This window comes from Cololabis saira, chromosome 9 (assembly GCF_033807715.1).
Source record: "Cololabis saira isolate AMF1-May2022 chromosome 9, fColSai1.1, whole genome shotgun sequence".
In the NCBI taxonomy this organism is placed as follows: domain Eukaryota; kingdom Metazoa; phylum Chordata; class Actinopteri; order Beloniformes; family Belonidae; genus Cololabis; species Cololabis saira.
In genome coordinates this window covers 8315787-8332658 of record NC_084595.1, presented here as the reverse complement: position 1 = coordinate 8332658, position 16872 = coordinate 8315787, and the positions used below count along the sequence as shown (strand labels likewise).

The 16872-nt window shown below is 38.9% G+C and overlaps 1 protein-coding gene across 3 annotated transcripts in view; it reads left to right on the top strand.

Annotated features, from left to right (window-relative positions):
- LOC133451384 (poly [ADP-ribose] polymerase tankyrase-1) overlaps positions 1-16017 on the top strand; it is a 42084-nt gene extending 26067 nt beyond the window's left edge. For 2 of the 3 annotated variants that reach the window (XM_061730373.1, XM_061730372.1), the window contains 15 exons: positions 2087-2166; positions 2328-2473; positions 3641-3806; positions 4467-4686; positions 5126-5235; positions 6081-6269; positions 6975-7221; positions 9304-9386; positions 9471-9591; positions 9678-9775; positions 11819-11893; positions 13135-13240; positions 13350-13536; positions 13655-13811; positions 14853-16017. In XM_061730373.1, the coding sequence (XP_061586357.1) occupies positions 2087-2166; positions 2328-2473; positions 3641-3806; positions 4467-4686; positions 5126-5235; positions 6081-6269; positions 6975-7221; positions 9304-9386; positions 9471-9591; positions 9678-9775; positions 11819-11893; positions 13135-13240; positions 13350-13536; positions 13655-13811; positions 14853-14939 (2072 nt within the window). In that variant the 3' untranslated portion in view covers positions 14940-16017. The remainder of the gene's footprint in view (positions 1-2086; positions 2167-2327; positions 2474-3640; positions 3807-4466; positions 4687-5125; positions 5236-6080; positions 6270-6974; positions 7222-9303; positions 9387-9470; positions 9592-9677; positions 9776-11818; positions 11894-13134; positions 13241-13349; positions 13537-13654; positions 13812-14852) is intronic. The other variant, XM_061730374.1, reaches the window with a different exon arrangement.
- The last annotated feature ends 855 nt before the right edge of the window (positions 16018-16872 follow it).

Below are 16872 nucleotides of genomic sequence, written 5' to 3'. Positions count from 1 at the left end.
AGGCAACTGGACTTTGCATCGGTGTGTGTGTGGTCTGAATGAAGGAATAAAGGAAATAACATTATAATCTAAATAGACTCTACTGGTAAACAACTCAAACAGGCCAAACTAACTAGTGATTTATGGCAAGAACAACGATTAAAGCTAAATAAAGGGGACAGGTAAAGGAAACAATCATTCTATACAGACTAATGGTAAATTATCACATACATAACTGCTAGACTTAAAACAGTAACATACAAGCACTAACAGTCACTAAATATCCTAAATACAAACAACTAAACACTTGTAGTCATGAACGCACACAAACAGGGAAAACTAACTCTACTAGATGCTTAATGTATGCTCAAAGTCAGGGTCTCAGTCTGTCTGCTACTTCTCCTGAAATGCAGCAGAGGTGGGGTGAAGAGAGCAGACATGCCCAGACGTGTTGAGGGCAAAGGGCGAGCCCAGGTAGGGGAGAGAGAGCAGGCCACACGCAAGGGGAGGGGGAGAGTGGGGTGCAGGAGCCCAGCTCCCTGAGCCTTTTGCACAACCCTTTTAAAACCCGAATATTGGCAATAACACGAATTTGAACAGCCATGTAAACACCAATAACCCCTTTTAAATAACCCGAATTTGCTCATATTCGGGTTTTTAAAAACCTGATTCACCAATATGTTCTTAAGAACGATCTTAAGAAATGTCTTAAGATCTAAAATTAAGAAGTTCATAAGAAAGTTCTTAAGTGAAATTCCTCAATATTTTCTTAAGAACCGTCTTAAGAACTGTCATTTCTTACGAATTTCTTATTTTTCCAATTTAAGAACTTCTTAAAATATGTCATTGCATTGCACGCGCCAACAAACAACATTTATACAGGTAGTTTGGGTCTTAACCGTCAGTCACTCACTAAACATGGAGAAGGAGAAAAGAGATGCAGGAACTTTTCAAGGTTATGGTGGATGAGATTAATGTGTGAAAAAAAATACTATTGGGGAAAATTAATAATAATTAACTACCACGCTAACTAACATGCTAACAAACAGTTAACAGGCTCTTTGTGTAATTAATTACAAAGTATATCCTCAAACTATGATCTACTAGTCTAAGCTTGTCTAAAATGTGTTGAAAAAGCTGATATTAGAGTCTTACCTTTTCACAGAAGAAATTTTAAGACACGTCAAGGTTGTCTTAAAGTTAAGAAAAAAGTCAAGAACAAACTTGAGAACTTTTATTTCAAGAATACCATTTAAGAAAAAACTTAAGAAGAAAGTTGAGAAAATACGTAGAACTTTTTTGGAGAATATGACTTCTTCTCTTTTTTTCTTCTTAAGACTGAACTTAAGAAAAAAATGACACTTAAGAAGATTTCTTTTCTTAAGAATGTTTTGTGAATCCGGCCCCTGGTCTTTTGAGTCCAGGAAGTTCTTATAAACACGGAGAAACGCAAGACCAGGTGGACTAATCACTTCATAAATGTAATGAAGGATATGAACATTTCTGCATTTGTAAATGGTAGAAAGTACAGGGATAGCGAGATTTAAAAGAAGGTGAGCGAAAAGTTGCGCGAAGCAGCATTTGTTTTGGATTTGGATACAGGAAGAAGAAGTGAAAATGACGGGAATTGCGTCATGACGTTCTCCGTGCGTCACTGGTTTGATCCAGATATCCCGAATGATTAATCACCATGTAAACGGAATATTCCGAATGTTCCAGTAACCGGAATATTAGCAATAACTCAAATTTTGACTGCATGTAAACGTAGTCAATGAGATTAGGCAGCAGCTCCATAAAAGTTCACACATGTAAAGACTATGTAAAAAAAAAAAAAAAAAAAAGCAAAATAAGAAACGGGAAACATAAATATATATACACTATGAAAATTAATGAATGAGAGAATATTGCACATGAATGAGTGAAAGAATATTGCACATGAATGAGTGAAGAATGTTTGAAGTTATATCATGACTGTGAGCATTACATTTTCTTAAGCCTAAAAACATGAATATTTTATGTTCTTTATATATTTAAAAAAATGCATGTGTGATTCTCTTTTATGCATTTGTTATTTTAGTGTTTTTAGTAATTTTTTCTGTTCTTCCAGAAAACGTTCCCACTCGTAATTCTGACGTGGACTACAGATTTCTAGAAGCCGCCAAAGCTGGAGATCTGGACACAGTTCAAGTAAGTATTTCACTGAAATCACTATTTTCCACCACTGTTATTACGATTCTTTTGTCTTTTTTTTTTTTTTTTTTCCTCCTTGTTCCCCAAATGACCATAGACACTTGAATTGAGCGTCTCAGGTGAACTGCTGATTAAGTAAGTGTGTCTGTGTGTGGCAGCAACTGTGCACGCCGCAGAACGTGAACTGCCGGGACTTGGAGGGCCGACACTCCACTCCCCTTCACTTTGCAGCCGGTTACAACCGCGTGGCCGTCGTGGAATATCTGCTGCACCACGGAGCCGACGTCCACGCTAAAGACAAGGGGCAAGTTCTGGAAGCACACATGAAAATGTTCAAAGCTAGTGCTTTTTTTCTTTCTCCAAGGCATGTTTGTCAGTGCTTTGTTTACTTGGGGCCAATCCCAATGTTCACCCTACTTTCTACCACTAGCCCTAAAAATTAAGCCACAGGCGTAGGGCCCTTGTAATCTTCCCTAGGGATTGGGACGCCACTTGCTACGTCACTGCGTGGTTTACGTTCGGGTACGTAAGCGACTGCGTAGTTACGTTTGCACAAACGTCACACCATATCAGGAAGCCGAGAGCTAAAAGCTGTTTTAATTTCTGCTGTAGAGCTGTTAATATGCCACTTTATTAAGTTTTAATATTTTTTCAGGCGTAAAAGTAACTGTTAAGATCCCCAACCTGGGCTCAGTTTATCCAAATAATGCCTGTTAAGAAATATGACCCGATGTTTTCGGGATGAGAAGAGCCGCCGGCTCGGGGGTTGATTTATGGTTCCGTGTTAAATCGACGCAGAGCCTACGGCGTAGGGTACGGCATACGGCGCGTGTCGCCGCGTAACTTACGCCGTAGGCTCTGCGTTGGTGTAACGTGGAACCATAAATCAGCCTTTAGTCTGGCGAGGTTTGAAAAGACTTCGCAACAACGGGCAAACGAGTGATTATGTACATTCACTAGAGTGAATATTATGAAAGTAAAATATATATTTCTCGCTAGAAATGTAATCAAAATGCATATTTATGCAGAAACGAACTCAAAATATTGATTTTATTCACTAAAAAATAAGAAATGTCCGCCATGTTTTTTTTTTTTGATTCAGTCCGCAAATGATGACGAAAAGCATTCTGGGAAATTTTTCTGTCCCTAGATCAAACTAGTGAGCATCGGAAATCCCTACATCCGTAGGGACAGATTCATAGCCACTACACTAGTTTTCTTCGCTACCCCTAGGTGAAAAGAGGAATTGGGACACCACTACCCTCACGGCAACGCGCAAAATTTAGGGGTAGTGATGAAAAGTAGGAGTAGGGGAGTATTGGGACAGGGCCTTACTCTAGTGTGAGTATTTTCAACTGTGTTTTTTACTCTAGTGTGAGTATTTTCAACTGTGTTTTTTACTCTAGTGTGAGTATTTTCAACTGTGTTTTTTACTCTAGTGTGAGTATTTTAATGGGTTTTTGTCCTCCAGGGGTCTGGTTCCTCTTCACAACGCCTGCTCGTACGGTCACTACGAAGTGGCCGAGCTGCTGGTCCGACACGGGGCTTCGGTCAACGTGGCCGACCTTTGGAAGTTCACTCCGCTTCACGAAGCCGCGGCCAAAGGAAAATATGAGATCTGCAAGCTGTTGCTGAAAGTGAGGACCGGCTTCTCACCTGTACAGTTTTTTTTTTCCAATTCAAGATCTTTTTTTATTGAAGTTTTCTCAATGTAACAAAGGTGTAATGCTGAATGCTAATTACAAAGATTTTGAATAGGCATGGGCATGTTAATCATAGCATACACCGGTGTACAAAATGTAAAAAATTAAACGGTATGAAAAAAAACTAAATAGTAACAATTAGGGCTGGGCGATATGGACCAAAAGTCATATCTCGATATTTTCTCGCTGAATGGCGATACTCGATATATATCGATATTTTTTCTGTGCCATAATTGGGGTTTCCCCCAAAGCATTATAGCATAGCATCTCTGTTAGCATCTCTGTTAGCTTAATTTTTTTCGATATATATTAAAATCTCGATATATCGCCCAGCCCTAGCAGGACCAGGACATATGGATGAGAGAGGCTTCTGCACATTTACATTTTACACAGTATGGGCTAATATCTGGGTACATGGAGGATAACTTTGCTTTGGAAATATGAGCCCTGTGTACTACTTCAAACTGAAACCTGTACAGTTTTGACGCGATTGATGTGACATGGTAGCTGTGGTTGTAATAAGGAACGTGACGCTGTAACGGTTGGCTCGTCTGGAAAACCACACAGTGTCATAAAAGTTCTCTGATTGTTCAGCATGGAGCAGACCCCACCAAGAAGAACCGTGACGGCAACATTCCCCTGGACATGGTGAAAGACGGAGACACCGACATCCAGGACCTGCTGCGAGGCGACGCCGCCCTGCTGGACGCCGCCAAGAAGGGCTGCCTGGCTCGCGTGCAGAAGCTTTGCTCCCAAGAGAACATCAACTGCAGGGACGCACAAGGTCGCAACTCCACCCCGCTCCACCTGGCAGGTAAAAGCAGCGTCGTCGTGTCTTTACATCATACACCTTATTTATGGATCCCATACAGTCTACAGGACTGTCTCAGAAAATTAGAATATTGTGATTTTCTGTAATGCAATTACAAAAACAATTCGATTCATTACAAATCATCTGAAATATTGCAAGCCTTTTATTATTTTAATATTGCTGATCATGGCTTACAGCTTAAGAAAACTCAAATATCCTATCTCAAAAAATTTGAATATTCTGGGAATCTTAAGCTGTAAGCCATAATCAGCAATATTAAAATAATAAAAGGCTTGCAATATTTCAGTTGATTTGTAAGACAGTCCTGTATTTATGGATCCCATACAGTCTAAATCTAATTGAACATTTTTAGATTCTGTTCAATTACAGTTTGATACAGACTGTACATTTTCTGGCAATTATTTGGGTTTCTTTTCCTCAGCTGGTTATAACAACCTGGAAGTGGCGGACTATCTGCTGGAGCACGGCGCTGACGTCAACGCCCAGGACAAAGGAGGCCTTATCCCTCTCCATAACGCTGCTTCTTACGGGGTCAGTGTCGGCATCACAAACACATTTATTCTAATTAAGTATCAAAGATCCTGATCTACCACTTCATGCCACATGTGAATGGAAACATTGATTACGTTAGCCGTCTGTAAATGTGGTCAATGCCTGTGCCGTTTTTCTTTATTAACCCCTGTGCTGTCTTTGGGTCAAAATGACCCAATTCTTCTTTCCTTCTTTCCTTCTTTCCTCCTGCTCTCTCATTCCTTCCTTCCTTTTCTCCTTTCTCCCTTCCTTCCATCTTTTCTCCCTTCCTTACTCCCTTTCCTACTTCCTTACTCCCTTTCCTACTTCCTTCTTTCCTCCCTTCCATCTTTTCTTCATTCCTTACTCCCTTTCTTACTTCCTTCCTTCTTTCCTTCTTTTCTCCTTTCTTCCTTCCTTCCATCTTTTCTTCCTTCCTTACTCCCTTTCCTACTTCCTCCCTTCCTTCCTTCTTTTCTCCTTTCTTCCTTACTCCCTTTCCTACTTCCTTCCTTCCTTCATTCCTCCTTTTCTCCTTTCTTCTTTACTCCCTTTCCTACATCCTTCCTTCTTTACTCCTTTCTTCCTTACTTCCTTTTTTCCTTCCTTCCATCTTTTCTCCATTCCTTACTCCCTTTCCTACTTCCTTCCTTCTTTCCTTCTTTTCTCCTTTCTTCCTTACTTCCTTTTTTCCTTCCTTCCATCTTTTCTCCATTCCTTACTCCCTTTCCTACTTCCTTCCTTCTTTCCTTCTTTTCTTCTTTCTCCCTTCCCCCCCCCCCCCCCCCCCCCCCCTTGACCCAGAGACAGCACCAGGGTTAACCTCCAGCTCAGAGTTTGACTCGTGTCTCTTCTCTTTCCTCCAGCACGTGGACATTGCAGCGCTGCTGATCAAGTACAACACGTGCGTTAACGCCACGGACAAGTGGGCGTTCACGCCGCTGCACGAGGCGGCGCAGAAAGGTCGGACTCAGCTCTGCGCTCTTTTACTGGCTCACGGCGCCGACCCCACCATGAAGAACCAGGAAGGACAGACGGCTCTGGACCTCGCCACGGTACGGGCTTACGTTAGGAATATTTACAGTTATTGGTCTTTTATGGTTTTATTTCTTGTCACTTTGTCTTTATTGGATTTTCAGGTTATTACAACTGCACATTTTGACCAGATTACAAAGATCATCTGTACAGGACTGTCTCAGAAAATTAGAATATTGTGATAAAGTCCTTTTATTTTCTGTAATGCAAAAATGTCATACATTCTGGATTCATTACAAATCAACTGAAATATTGCAAGCCTTTTATTATTTTAAGATCATTTTATCATATTTTATCATATTTTATCATATCATGGTTTACAGCTTAAGAAAACTCAAATATCCTATCTAAAAAAATTAGAATATTCTGGGAATCTTAATCTTAAACTGTAAGCCATAACCAGCCATATTAGAATAATAAAAGGCTTCCAATATTTCAGTGGATTTGTAATGAATCCAGAATGTATGACATTTTTGTTTTTTTTAATTGCATTACAGGAAATAAAGAACTTTATTACAATATTCTAATTTTCTGAGACAGTCCTGTAATGTTGAATTGCCTTTGCATTCCATAAGAGTCTCATAAAACCCGGAGATCACTTTGGTGCATTTACTGTTAAGTCTTTTATGGTTTTAAAACATTGTGTTCACTGGAAGCATCAGACTGATCCCTGTAGTTGAATATGAACAGAGAGTGTTGAGTATTTCTCACTGCTGTTGTTCCAGGCTGACGATATCCGGGCCCTGCTGATGGACGCCATGCCCCCCGACGCCCTGCCCAGCTGCTTCAAGCCTCAGGCCACGGTGGTGAGCGCGTCGGTCATCTCCCCGGCCTCCACGCCGTCCTGCCTGTCGGCCGCCAGCAGCATCGACAACCTGGCCGGCCCGCTCACGGATCTGGCCGGCGCCGCCGGCCCCGGCAGCTCCGGCGTCGCAGACGGAGCCTCCGGCACCGACCGCAAGGAAGGGGAACGTAAGTCGCACGCCGTCGTCGTGGAATCAACACAGATCGTATTAGTGATGCACCCAATGTTCCGTAACCGGAATTGTTCGGCCGAAAATAGAAAAAAAAAAAAAAAAAAACACTTTTGGTGTTCAGTGGAATAAGTGGGGAAAAAAACGAACAATTAATAACGTTTAGATCAGTGGTCTCCAACCCCCGGGCCGTGGGTCATTTGGTACCGGGCCGCACAGAAAGAAAAACTAATTTCTGTAGCATCCCCTGATGATGGTTGACTCTCAAACTGATGATTCACAATGTTTTTATTCCTTGGATGTAAATACACTGCAAACACACCGTAAGAGCGGTAAAGGAATAAAATAAAATAGTTAGTCTTTCTACATTCATATAGGTTTAATTTAACTTAAATACAGACCGACGCAGCTGCTGCTCGCTCGGCAATAAAGCTGCCGCTAACACAATACATGAGTAACCATGGCAACCAAACTCAAGCTGGACATAAATACGACATAAAATTTGCACAAATCCTCATCAGCAGGAGCTTTTTGTGTCAGTTAGGCTCCACTTTAGCATTCCCGACACTAGTTTAGTCTTTCAGACACACTGCCGTTAAACTTTTACCGTTAAAGTTCGAAACGCCGGATGTTTACGAGGTCTCGGCGAGACGCCTTAAAAATAAAAGCACTAAATATTGGTCTCCTTAATATATAACAATAAAATAAAAGCCTGGCTTTAAATAACGTTAATGAGAAAACAAACATAAAAACACATTTCATATTAAAAGGTAATTTGCAATTTCCAATATTCTCATTTTATTTTTTAAAAAATGATGTTGTATTATTATTTATTATTATTATTGTTATTATTGTTATTATTATTATTATTATTATTATTATTATTATTATAGCGGACATACCACAGTTTTTAATGCCAATCTTGTCATTTTATTTAGTTTTTATCAACTACACCTTTAGATTGGGCCGTGAAAATATTGTCAGACATTAAACCGGTCCTGGTACAGAAAAGGTTGGGCATCACTGGTTTAGATGACGCGAACAGCGTGGAGTGAAGGGCGTGCGGTGTTAAATGCAGCAAACATGTCAGCGGTGTGGAAGTATTTCAAAGTGGCTGAGAATGATACAAGAATGGCTGTTTGCAATCAATGCCCAGGACAATTATTCATTTGTTGTGGGTTTATCCACTTCTTTTGCACTTTTTTTTACAATGCACTTTAATGCATTCAATGCATTTTTTTTGTTTTAAGGCCTATGTTACAATTTTTCAGCAGTCAGTTATGGGCCTAATGTAAGCTCAAAGATGGCCAAAATGTATGGCAATTTATTGCTAATTTATTTATTTTAAGTTATTGTGCTTTGTTGGTATAATGTCTGCTGGAATATTTAAAAAATGCTGGGAAATTAAAAAATATTCAGTTGTTCATGTTCAATAAATATTTAAATAAATAAATATTTCTACCTTGTTATTTTGTAAAAGATTATTTTCTTTGAAAAGCCATGCCTAAAGCACATTTACAGGACTGTCTCAGAAAATTAGAATATTGTGATTTTTTGTAATGCAATTACAAGAACAAAAGTGTCATACATTCTGGATTCATTACAAATCAACTGAAATATTGCAAGCCTTTTATTATTTTAATATTGCTGATTATGGTTTACAGTTTAAGATTAAAATTCCCAGAATATTCTAATTTTTTGAGATAGGATATTTGAGTTTTCTTAAGCTGTAAGCCATGATCAGCAATATTAAAATAATAAAAGGCTTGCAATATTTCAGTTGATTTGTAATGAATCCAGAATGTATGACATTTTTGTTCTTGTAATTGCATTACAGAAAATCACAATATTCTAATATTCTGAGACAGTCCTGTATTTGATTTATGCAATGGTGAACAAAATTGGCAAAATAAATGAAAAACTGCGAAGAACCATGTTCGGTATGTTATTTGGTATTCGGCCAAGTGTTTATTATTATTTTCGGTCATTTGGATGCATCACTAGGTTGTATAGATGTGGATAAGATGGGGCCGCTCTTGTGGTGACATTTCTCCTGAAACTTGAATGATTGTGTTCGTAGTAGCATCGTTGGACATGAATATCAGCCAGTTCCTGAAGAGCCTGGGCCTGGAGCCGCTCAGGGACATATTTGAGAGGGAGCAGGTCAGTTACAAAGAAAAACAATCTTAACGTTGGTAATTATTGCATGCGTGTGGACTCACGGTTATTTGGACATGTTTTTTCCAGATCACCCTGGACGTGCTGGCGGACATGGGCCACGAGGAGCTGAAGGAGATTGGGATTAACGCCTACGGCCACCGACACAAGCTAATTAAAGGTGTTGAGAGACTGCTGGGGGGCCAGCAAGGTAGTGTCTTACATTGATTAAACGCCTTGCCTCAGATGTTATGGGAACTGGCATATAAATACTTTTTGCTTGTTTTCCCTGCACAGGCGGCAACCCGTACCTGACATTCCACTGTGCCAGCCAGGGCACCATCCTCATAGACCTGGCCCCCGACGACAAGGAGTACCAGTCTGTGGAGGAGGAGGTATTTAAATAGCTAAGTTGTCTGTAAACATATTCAGGGGTGATAGCGCTCCGGCGTCACGCCGGATTTCCGGCATACCGAGGTGTTTGCGAGAAAAAAATAAAATAAAATCAGGTTTGCCGTTTATTTTTCTTATGATATGAATTTTTCATATAACGTAATACCGGTGAGTAGCGCACACAACGTTGGGAACGCCGCGCGGCGGAACGTAGCGCCGCTGGACCCTGTTTGTGTGGGGACTGTTTAGCCAGTGAGCAGAGCCGGCAGGGAAAAGTCAACAGTGCAGCGTGTCCGCGTGTAACCTAAATCTACCATGGCCTCAGCGTTAGGGCTCGGCCAAGTTAGGCTTTATAAATATATGGGCTTTATAAATTTATTAAATATATGAGCGCGGAGTCCGCGAGGAGCTGCGCGCTGCGAGGAGTACCAGCCGGGCGCTGTGAAGCCTGATTTATGGTTCCGTTAAATCGACGCAGAGCTTTCGCCGTAGTACGACCATACGCGTAACCCACGGCGTATTGTCTGCGTTGGTGTAACGCGGAACCATAAATCAGCCTTAAACCACACCTGCAGCCCGTGAGCTCATCAGGAGGTTAGAGAGCGGCTGCGAGTTCATTGCTGGTTCGTTGTGTTAACTCTGAGAGCTTTATTGGTTTGTTTTTTAGCTTGCTGGTGTTTTTTTTCTCTCTGGGATTTTTGAGTTATTTATGAAGAAGTTCTGAGCTCCGTGTGAACAGTAGCCTACTCGAGTTGAGGGGGGATGAGGGGTGATGTGATGGCACACCCCCCCCTGAAATAAAAACGGTCCAAATCACACCCCCCTGAAATAAAAACGGTCCAAATCATCCCCCCTGAAATAAAAACGGTCCAAATCATCCCCCCTGAAATAAAAACGGTCCAAATCATCCCCCCTGAAATAAAAACGGTCCAAATCATCCCCCCCTGTAAAACTGCCATCCCTCCTTTCCATCCCTTATGTCATTTCATCAATGAATGTGGTTTTACTGCTATTTCAACATTTAGAGTCATCACCAGAAAAATAACACCAGATAAATAACTAATTTGACCATTTTCACCTGTTTCAAGTAAATTTTCACTTGAAATAAGTAGGAAAATCTGCCCGTGGGACAAGATTTATCTTCTCATTACAAGCAAAAAAATCTTGTTCCACTGGCAGATTTTTGTACTTATTTCAAGTGAAAATCTACTTGAAACAGACTGATTTATTGCTTGTGTAGTTGAAAAATACATGAGAACAGGACCTTGAAAAAAAATAATCACATATTAAATCGCAATCGTGATATTGAGGAAAAAAATCGCAATTAGATTATTTTCAAAAATCGTTCAGCCCTACATTAGAATCATAAGTGCTGCCACCTCATTGTAAACGGCATCATTTTTTGAGGCCATGTAAACCTGTATTTATACTAGTGTGGACATTAATGTTTTTCTACAATATTTCCTCCTCATGACAGTAAAATAGGCCATTCTAAGCCAATTTACTGCTTCACATGCGGTTGTGTTTGTGTGTGTTTGGCAGCGTGGAGGCATATCTACAAAAATATGGAAAATCTACAAAAGTCATCAGAATATTCAATTTAATGAACTATTTATCAAAATGTCCCAGGGAATCACACCCCTGGCCTATGTTGTTCAATTTACTCATTCTGTTTTCTATGGGCTGCATGTGGTGAGCTTGGACAACAGGACCATGGGTCAATTTACACCAGACTTACACTTTAAGAGGACAAAAAATGACAATTGTGTTGATCGGGGCATATATCTTGGTTTGGGGGCTCGCTTACCTCCCAGGGAAAAAAAGTTCAGGCTCAGGATTTTTTTTTACTATCACCCCTGCATATTGCTTTGGATGGAGTGTCTGTTTGTATACTGTTATATGCACAGAAATAAGGGTGTGAAATTTGACATTCAAGGATTTTGAATTAATGAAAAAAGTGTAGCTTTTTGTTGCAGCTGCTTTTTAATGCCTGGCGAAGCAGCAATTGATTATTTACTTGATAATTGATTTGTGTTGTCTCTCAGATGCAGAGCACCATCAGGGAGCACAGAGACGGAGGCAACGCTGGCGGCGTCTTCAGCAGATACAACATCATCAAGGTACACACACACTCTTTTACTCTTTTTTTATTTAGTTTAGTTTAGTTCATTTCGGTCATGACATCACAAAAAAAAAAGAATAAAAATGACAACAAGGAAACGAATACACTGTTCAAAGAAAACTTTACAAAAAAGTTTCCAATATACAAATAACATCTAGACCGAAAAAGGTGTAGGCTGAAGCAAAGCTTATTCTACCCTCAAAAAGATTATTTAAAGTAATTAAATAAAAGCAAGAAGTAAGAGATGAGACTGCCAGTAAAACAAATTGCCTCCATGGGGATAACAAAGATTCCTCAAGAAATAAAAAAAAAAATAAAAAAAAAATAAAAAATAAAGGTGCAGTCTACATGTTTCCTTCATCCTTAAATATATAAACTTTATTACAGGCTCTAGACCCAATATCAAGACATACAACATAAAAAATAAACAACAACTACATAAAAAACATACTCTCATTCATGAGAGTCATGAGAGTAAATAATCAAATCAAATCACAAATGAAATGAATACCAAATCAACATAGCAGCATCACCACTCATTAATTTGATATAGAGAAATCGTCCTTCTTTTCAATGATTTTATATAAGGTTAAGGTTCTACTTGATTTCAAATCCCTCTCCAACTTATTCCATCCATCACCGCTGCAGTTGTAGCATCTCAGTTTGGTGTTGGTTCTGATTTTTGATTTCCTGTATCTCTCTCCCCTCTGAGGTTGGAATGGCTTTGTCTTAAATTAAACATGTTTTGGATTCAGTCTGGCAGCATGTTCTTGTTGATTTTGAACATAATCTGTGCAGTTTTGAAGTCCACCAGTTCTTTGAATTTAAGCTCATTTTTATCTATAAATAATTGGTTGGTTTGTTGCTTGTATCCAACTTTGTTTATGAGTCGCATTGCTTTTTTTTGGAGTAAAAATATTGGTTTCGTGATTGTCTTAAATGTGTGTCCCCATACTTCTATACAGTATGTTATATATGGTTTTATTAAAGATTGATACAGGAGTTTTAGTGAGTTTAATGTTAGAATATTTTTACATTTATATAGAATTGCAATGGTTTTTGATATTTTGTTTTTTAATAAGTTGACGTGAGGCTTCCAGCACAGCTTATGACAGCTTATTTTTACTTAGTAGATCACCACAAAACTGATTATGACTTGACGTATTGCACATCGCTAACTCTCAGTGTAAAGACACGACTCCCAGCATCAAATCTCATGTGTCACATCGATCTACACAGATTCAAAAGGTGGTGAATAAGAAGCTGAGGGAACGCTACACCCACCGGCAGAAGGAGATCGCAGATGAAAACCATAACCATCACAATGAGCGCATGTTGTTTCACGGTAACTACCCACATTCACAACTCTGGCTTCACGCAACGTTAGTGTCTCATGAGTTTTAGATCTGACATTTATTCGTAACGTTAACTTTTTACGGCATCGTTTCCCTCAGGTTCTCCATTCATCAACGCCATCATTCACAAGGGCTTTGACGAGCGGCACGCCTACATCGGAGGGATGTTTGGAGCCGGCATTTACTTTGCAGAAAACTCCTCAAAGAGCAACCAGTACGTCTACGGTATCGGCGGGGGCACCGGGTGCCCGACACACAAGGACAGATCCTGCTACCTGTGCCACAGGTGAGTCCTACTCCGGTTTCTAACTAAACCAAAGCACGACAGGCACGTTTGCCGCTCCTATACTGCAGTATTATTTGGACACTTTTGTCTAATATTCTCCTCTTATCTCCACTTCCAGGCAGATGCTGTTCTGCCGGGTGACGTTGGGGAAATCCTTCCTGCAGTTCAGTGCCATGAAGATGGCCCACGCTCCTCCGGGGCATCACTCAGTGATCGGGCGGCCCAGCGTTAACGGTTTAGCCTACGCTGAGTACGTCATCTACAGAGGAGAGCAGGTAATGGGAGACATAAGAAGTTTGTTTTCTTCAATCTCTTTTTAAGACCTAATGTTGACAAGAAACAAACTTCATGATATTTAGTAACAGAAGGAGAGACACGGACACTTCAATTAATAAAGATGGTATTGAATTAATAGAGTAAGGGAAACCAAGTATTTGGGTGTCATGCTGGATGAGAATTTGAATTGGAAATCACATATACATTATACAAAGATACAAATATCAAAAACAATTGCTCTGGTACACAAAGTAAAGGATTTATTGGACAATAAAGCATTGTACATTTTATATAACACTCTGATTGTTCCATATCTGACCTACTGTGTTGAAGTTTGGGGAAATAAATGCCTGTAAAACATTTATATTCAGTCAATTTTCATTTTGCAAAAAAGAGCCATAAGAATAATCAGTAGAAATCGATATAGAGATCCAACAAATCCATTAGTCCTTCAGTTACAATTGTTGAAATTTCATGAATTAGTAGACTATAGTATTCTGCAAATTATGTTTAAAGCTCATAAAAAAAAACTTTACCAATCAACATTCAGAAAAGATTTGAAAAAAGAGAAAGCAAGTATAACTTAAAAGGAACAGATATTTAAAAAAAAAAAACAAGATTCAGGACTAAATTGATGGAACGTTGTGTTTCTGTGAAAGGAATCAGTTTATGGAACAATCTGAATAAAGAAAACAAAGAATCCAAATCAAACATTACATTCAAAAGAACAATTAAAGCCTGTATGTTAAGTAAATATAATGAAATGTTAGTTAAGGTTGATTGACATCCCCATAGACGGCGGTTATTTTATTTTAGTTTTTTTATTTACTTGTTGGGTTTTTTTTTTTTTTCATTTTTAATTTATGTTATTTGTGAATTTATTTCTTGGAAAAAGGGGCAGATTAGATGAGATTCTTCTTCTTTCTGCTCCCTTTTCATTCACAATTTATGAACATTTGTATTTAATTTTTTGTTTTATTTTTTTGAATGAAATAAAGAATAAAATGAAAAGGACATTTCTAACGCATGTCTCTCCCCAGGCGTATCCGGAGTACCTCATCACCTACCAGATCCTTAAACCAGAGAGTGCAGCCCAGTGTGCAGCCGGAGCGGAGCAGAAGTCATAGTTACTGAACACATAAGGACTTCACGCTTGCTATACTCTCCTTTGTATTGCAAATACCACCTTTTTCGTTACCAGACATATTTCCAGTCTCTTGCCCAGTAGAACCCATGGTGACCAGTACTTCATGAGCAAATGTGCTGTACAATCCTCTACTCTTGGTGATGACAGTTATGTTTTTGCATCGGTTGCATGTGAATACAGAAGCATGTGAGACCCAATAGCGTGCGTGGGTTAGTAGTTCCAACACCCGCTCCCCTTCACCACCTCCTCCATGCAGGAGGATGCTTGTTTAGAGTTTTCCATGGGCATTTATAGTTTGCCGCTCTTTGTCACAATGCGTAGTTACCGGAGAATCAGCAACACCTTCCAACTTTCCGTCTCACCATGAAAACCTGGAACCCGTGGACGTCTACTTCCCTCCCACAGGATAACGGAGATCTTCCCTGGGAAACCATAACACTATCTGACAGATAACTGCTATGCTGTAATGTTTACTTTACAAACTGTCAACCCAAGAACTTCACAAACACTGAACTTTCATGATTTTAACGGTTTTATCCGGGGCTTTGCTCGGCTGAAGGAGACGGGGCTCTCGGTCAAATCTTAAGAGTTTCAAAGTTACAGTACCGATTTGAACAAGAGATCACGTGTGTTTAGCAGTGCAACGTAAGGCGTCATAATCACACATGATGACTGTGGTATATTAGAAGCATCATGCTCTTCAACGTAGAGTCTGTAGATATTGAGATATTGCTTTTGTGATGCAACGAGCGCCGTACCGGCTCATAAAGGCTCCCCTTCTGTCGCCACGGTCATAAAGACATTCACACATAAAGATTTGCACTTTTACATAGAAAGCTATTTAAGTTATTTTGAATTGATATTACACATTTGCAAAAAAGAAAAAAAAAACATTTGTACAGGTTGTGTAAATGGTTGTGTATAACTGTTGCTGTTTAACAGTATCTTTAAGTTCAAATGTAAATGGCATCTGAATTTTCTTTTTTTTTTCATGCCTTCTAAATCTTCCCATTTTTTTTAAATAAATGTCCCATTAACAGTTCCTTGTTTTGTAATGATTATTTCAATGATATACTGTGGTCATATCTGGACTCATTATTTTGTAATGCTATTTGAAGATCACAACTATGATGAATGTTTATTATGCCGTGATTCTACTCAACAATTGCACATATTGATAGACACAGAAGTTCAATTAAATTCTATTTATATAGCGTCTATTACAACAGAAGTTGTCCCAGAACAACTTAAAGAAAATAAGATTTAGTGATTAAAAGAGTTATTGGAATTAAACAGCTGCCCAAAAGGGAATTTTGTAATAATGGAAATAATTTTCAAACCTGTTCATTCCTTTTCTTGAAGTTCCTCAATATCACAATTCACCAGTTACAAGGGTGAACTTAAGACTGATATTTGACAGTTCCTGGTCTAGATATAAGAGGAAGAACCAATAATAACAAGTGTGCTTTTAAATATAACCATTAATGTAAGCATTTAATAGTGTAAGTTAATATGTGAATATAGGATCATCTTCGAACATACAGGACTGTCTCAGAAAATTAGAATATTGTGATTTTCTGTAATGCAATTAAAAAAAACAAAAATGTCTTACATTCTGGATTCATTACAAATCAACTGAAATATTGCAAGCCTTTTATTATTTTAATATTGCTGATTATGGCTTACAGCTTAAGAAAACTCAAATATCCTATCCTTAAGCTGTAAGCCATAATCAGCAATATTAAAATAATAAAAGGCTTGCAATAATTCAGTTGATTTGTAATGACTCCAGAATGTATGACATTTTTGTTTTTTTAATTGCATTACAGAAAACAAAGAACTTTATCACAATATTCTTATTTTCTGAGACAGAAAATGTGCTTTAGGCAATGCTTTTCAAAGAAAAAAATCTT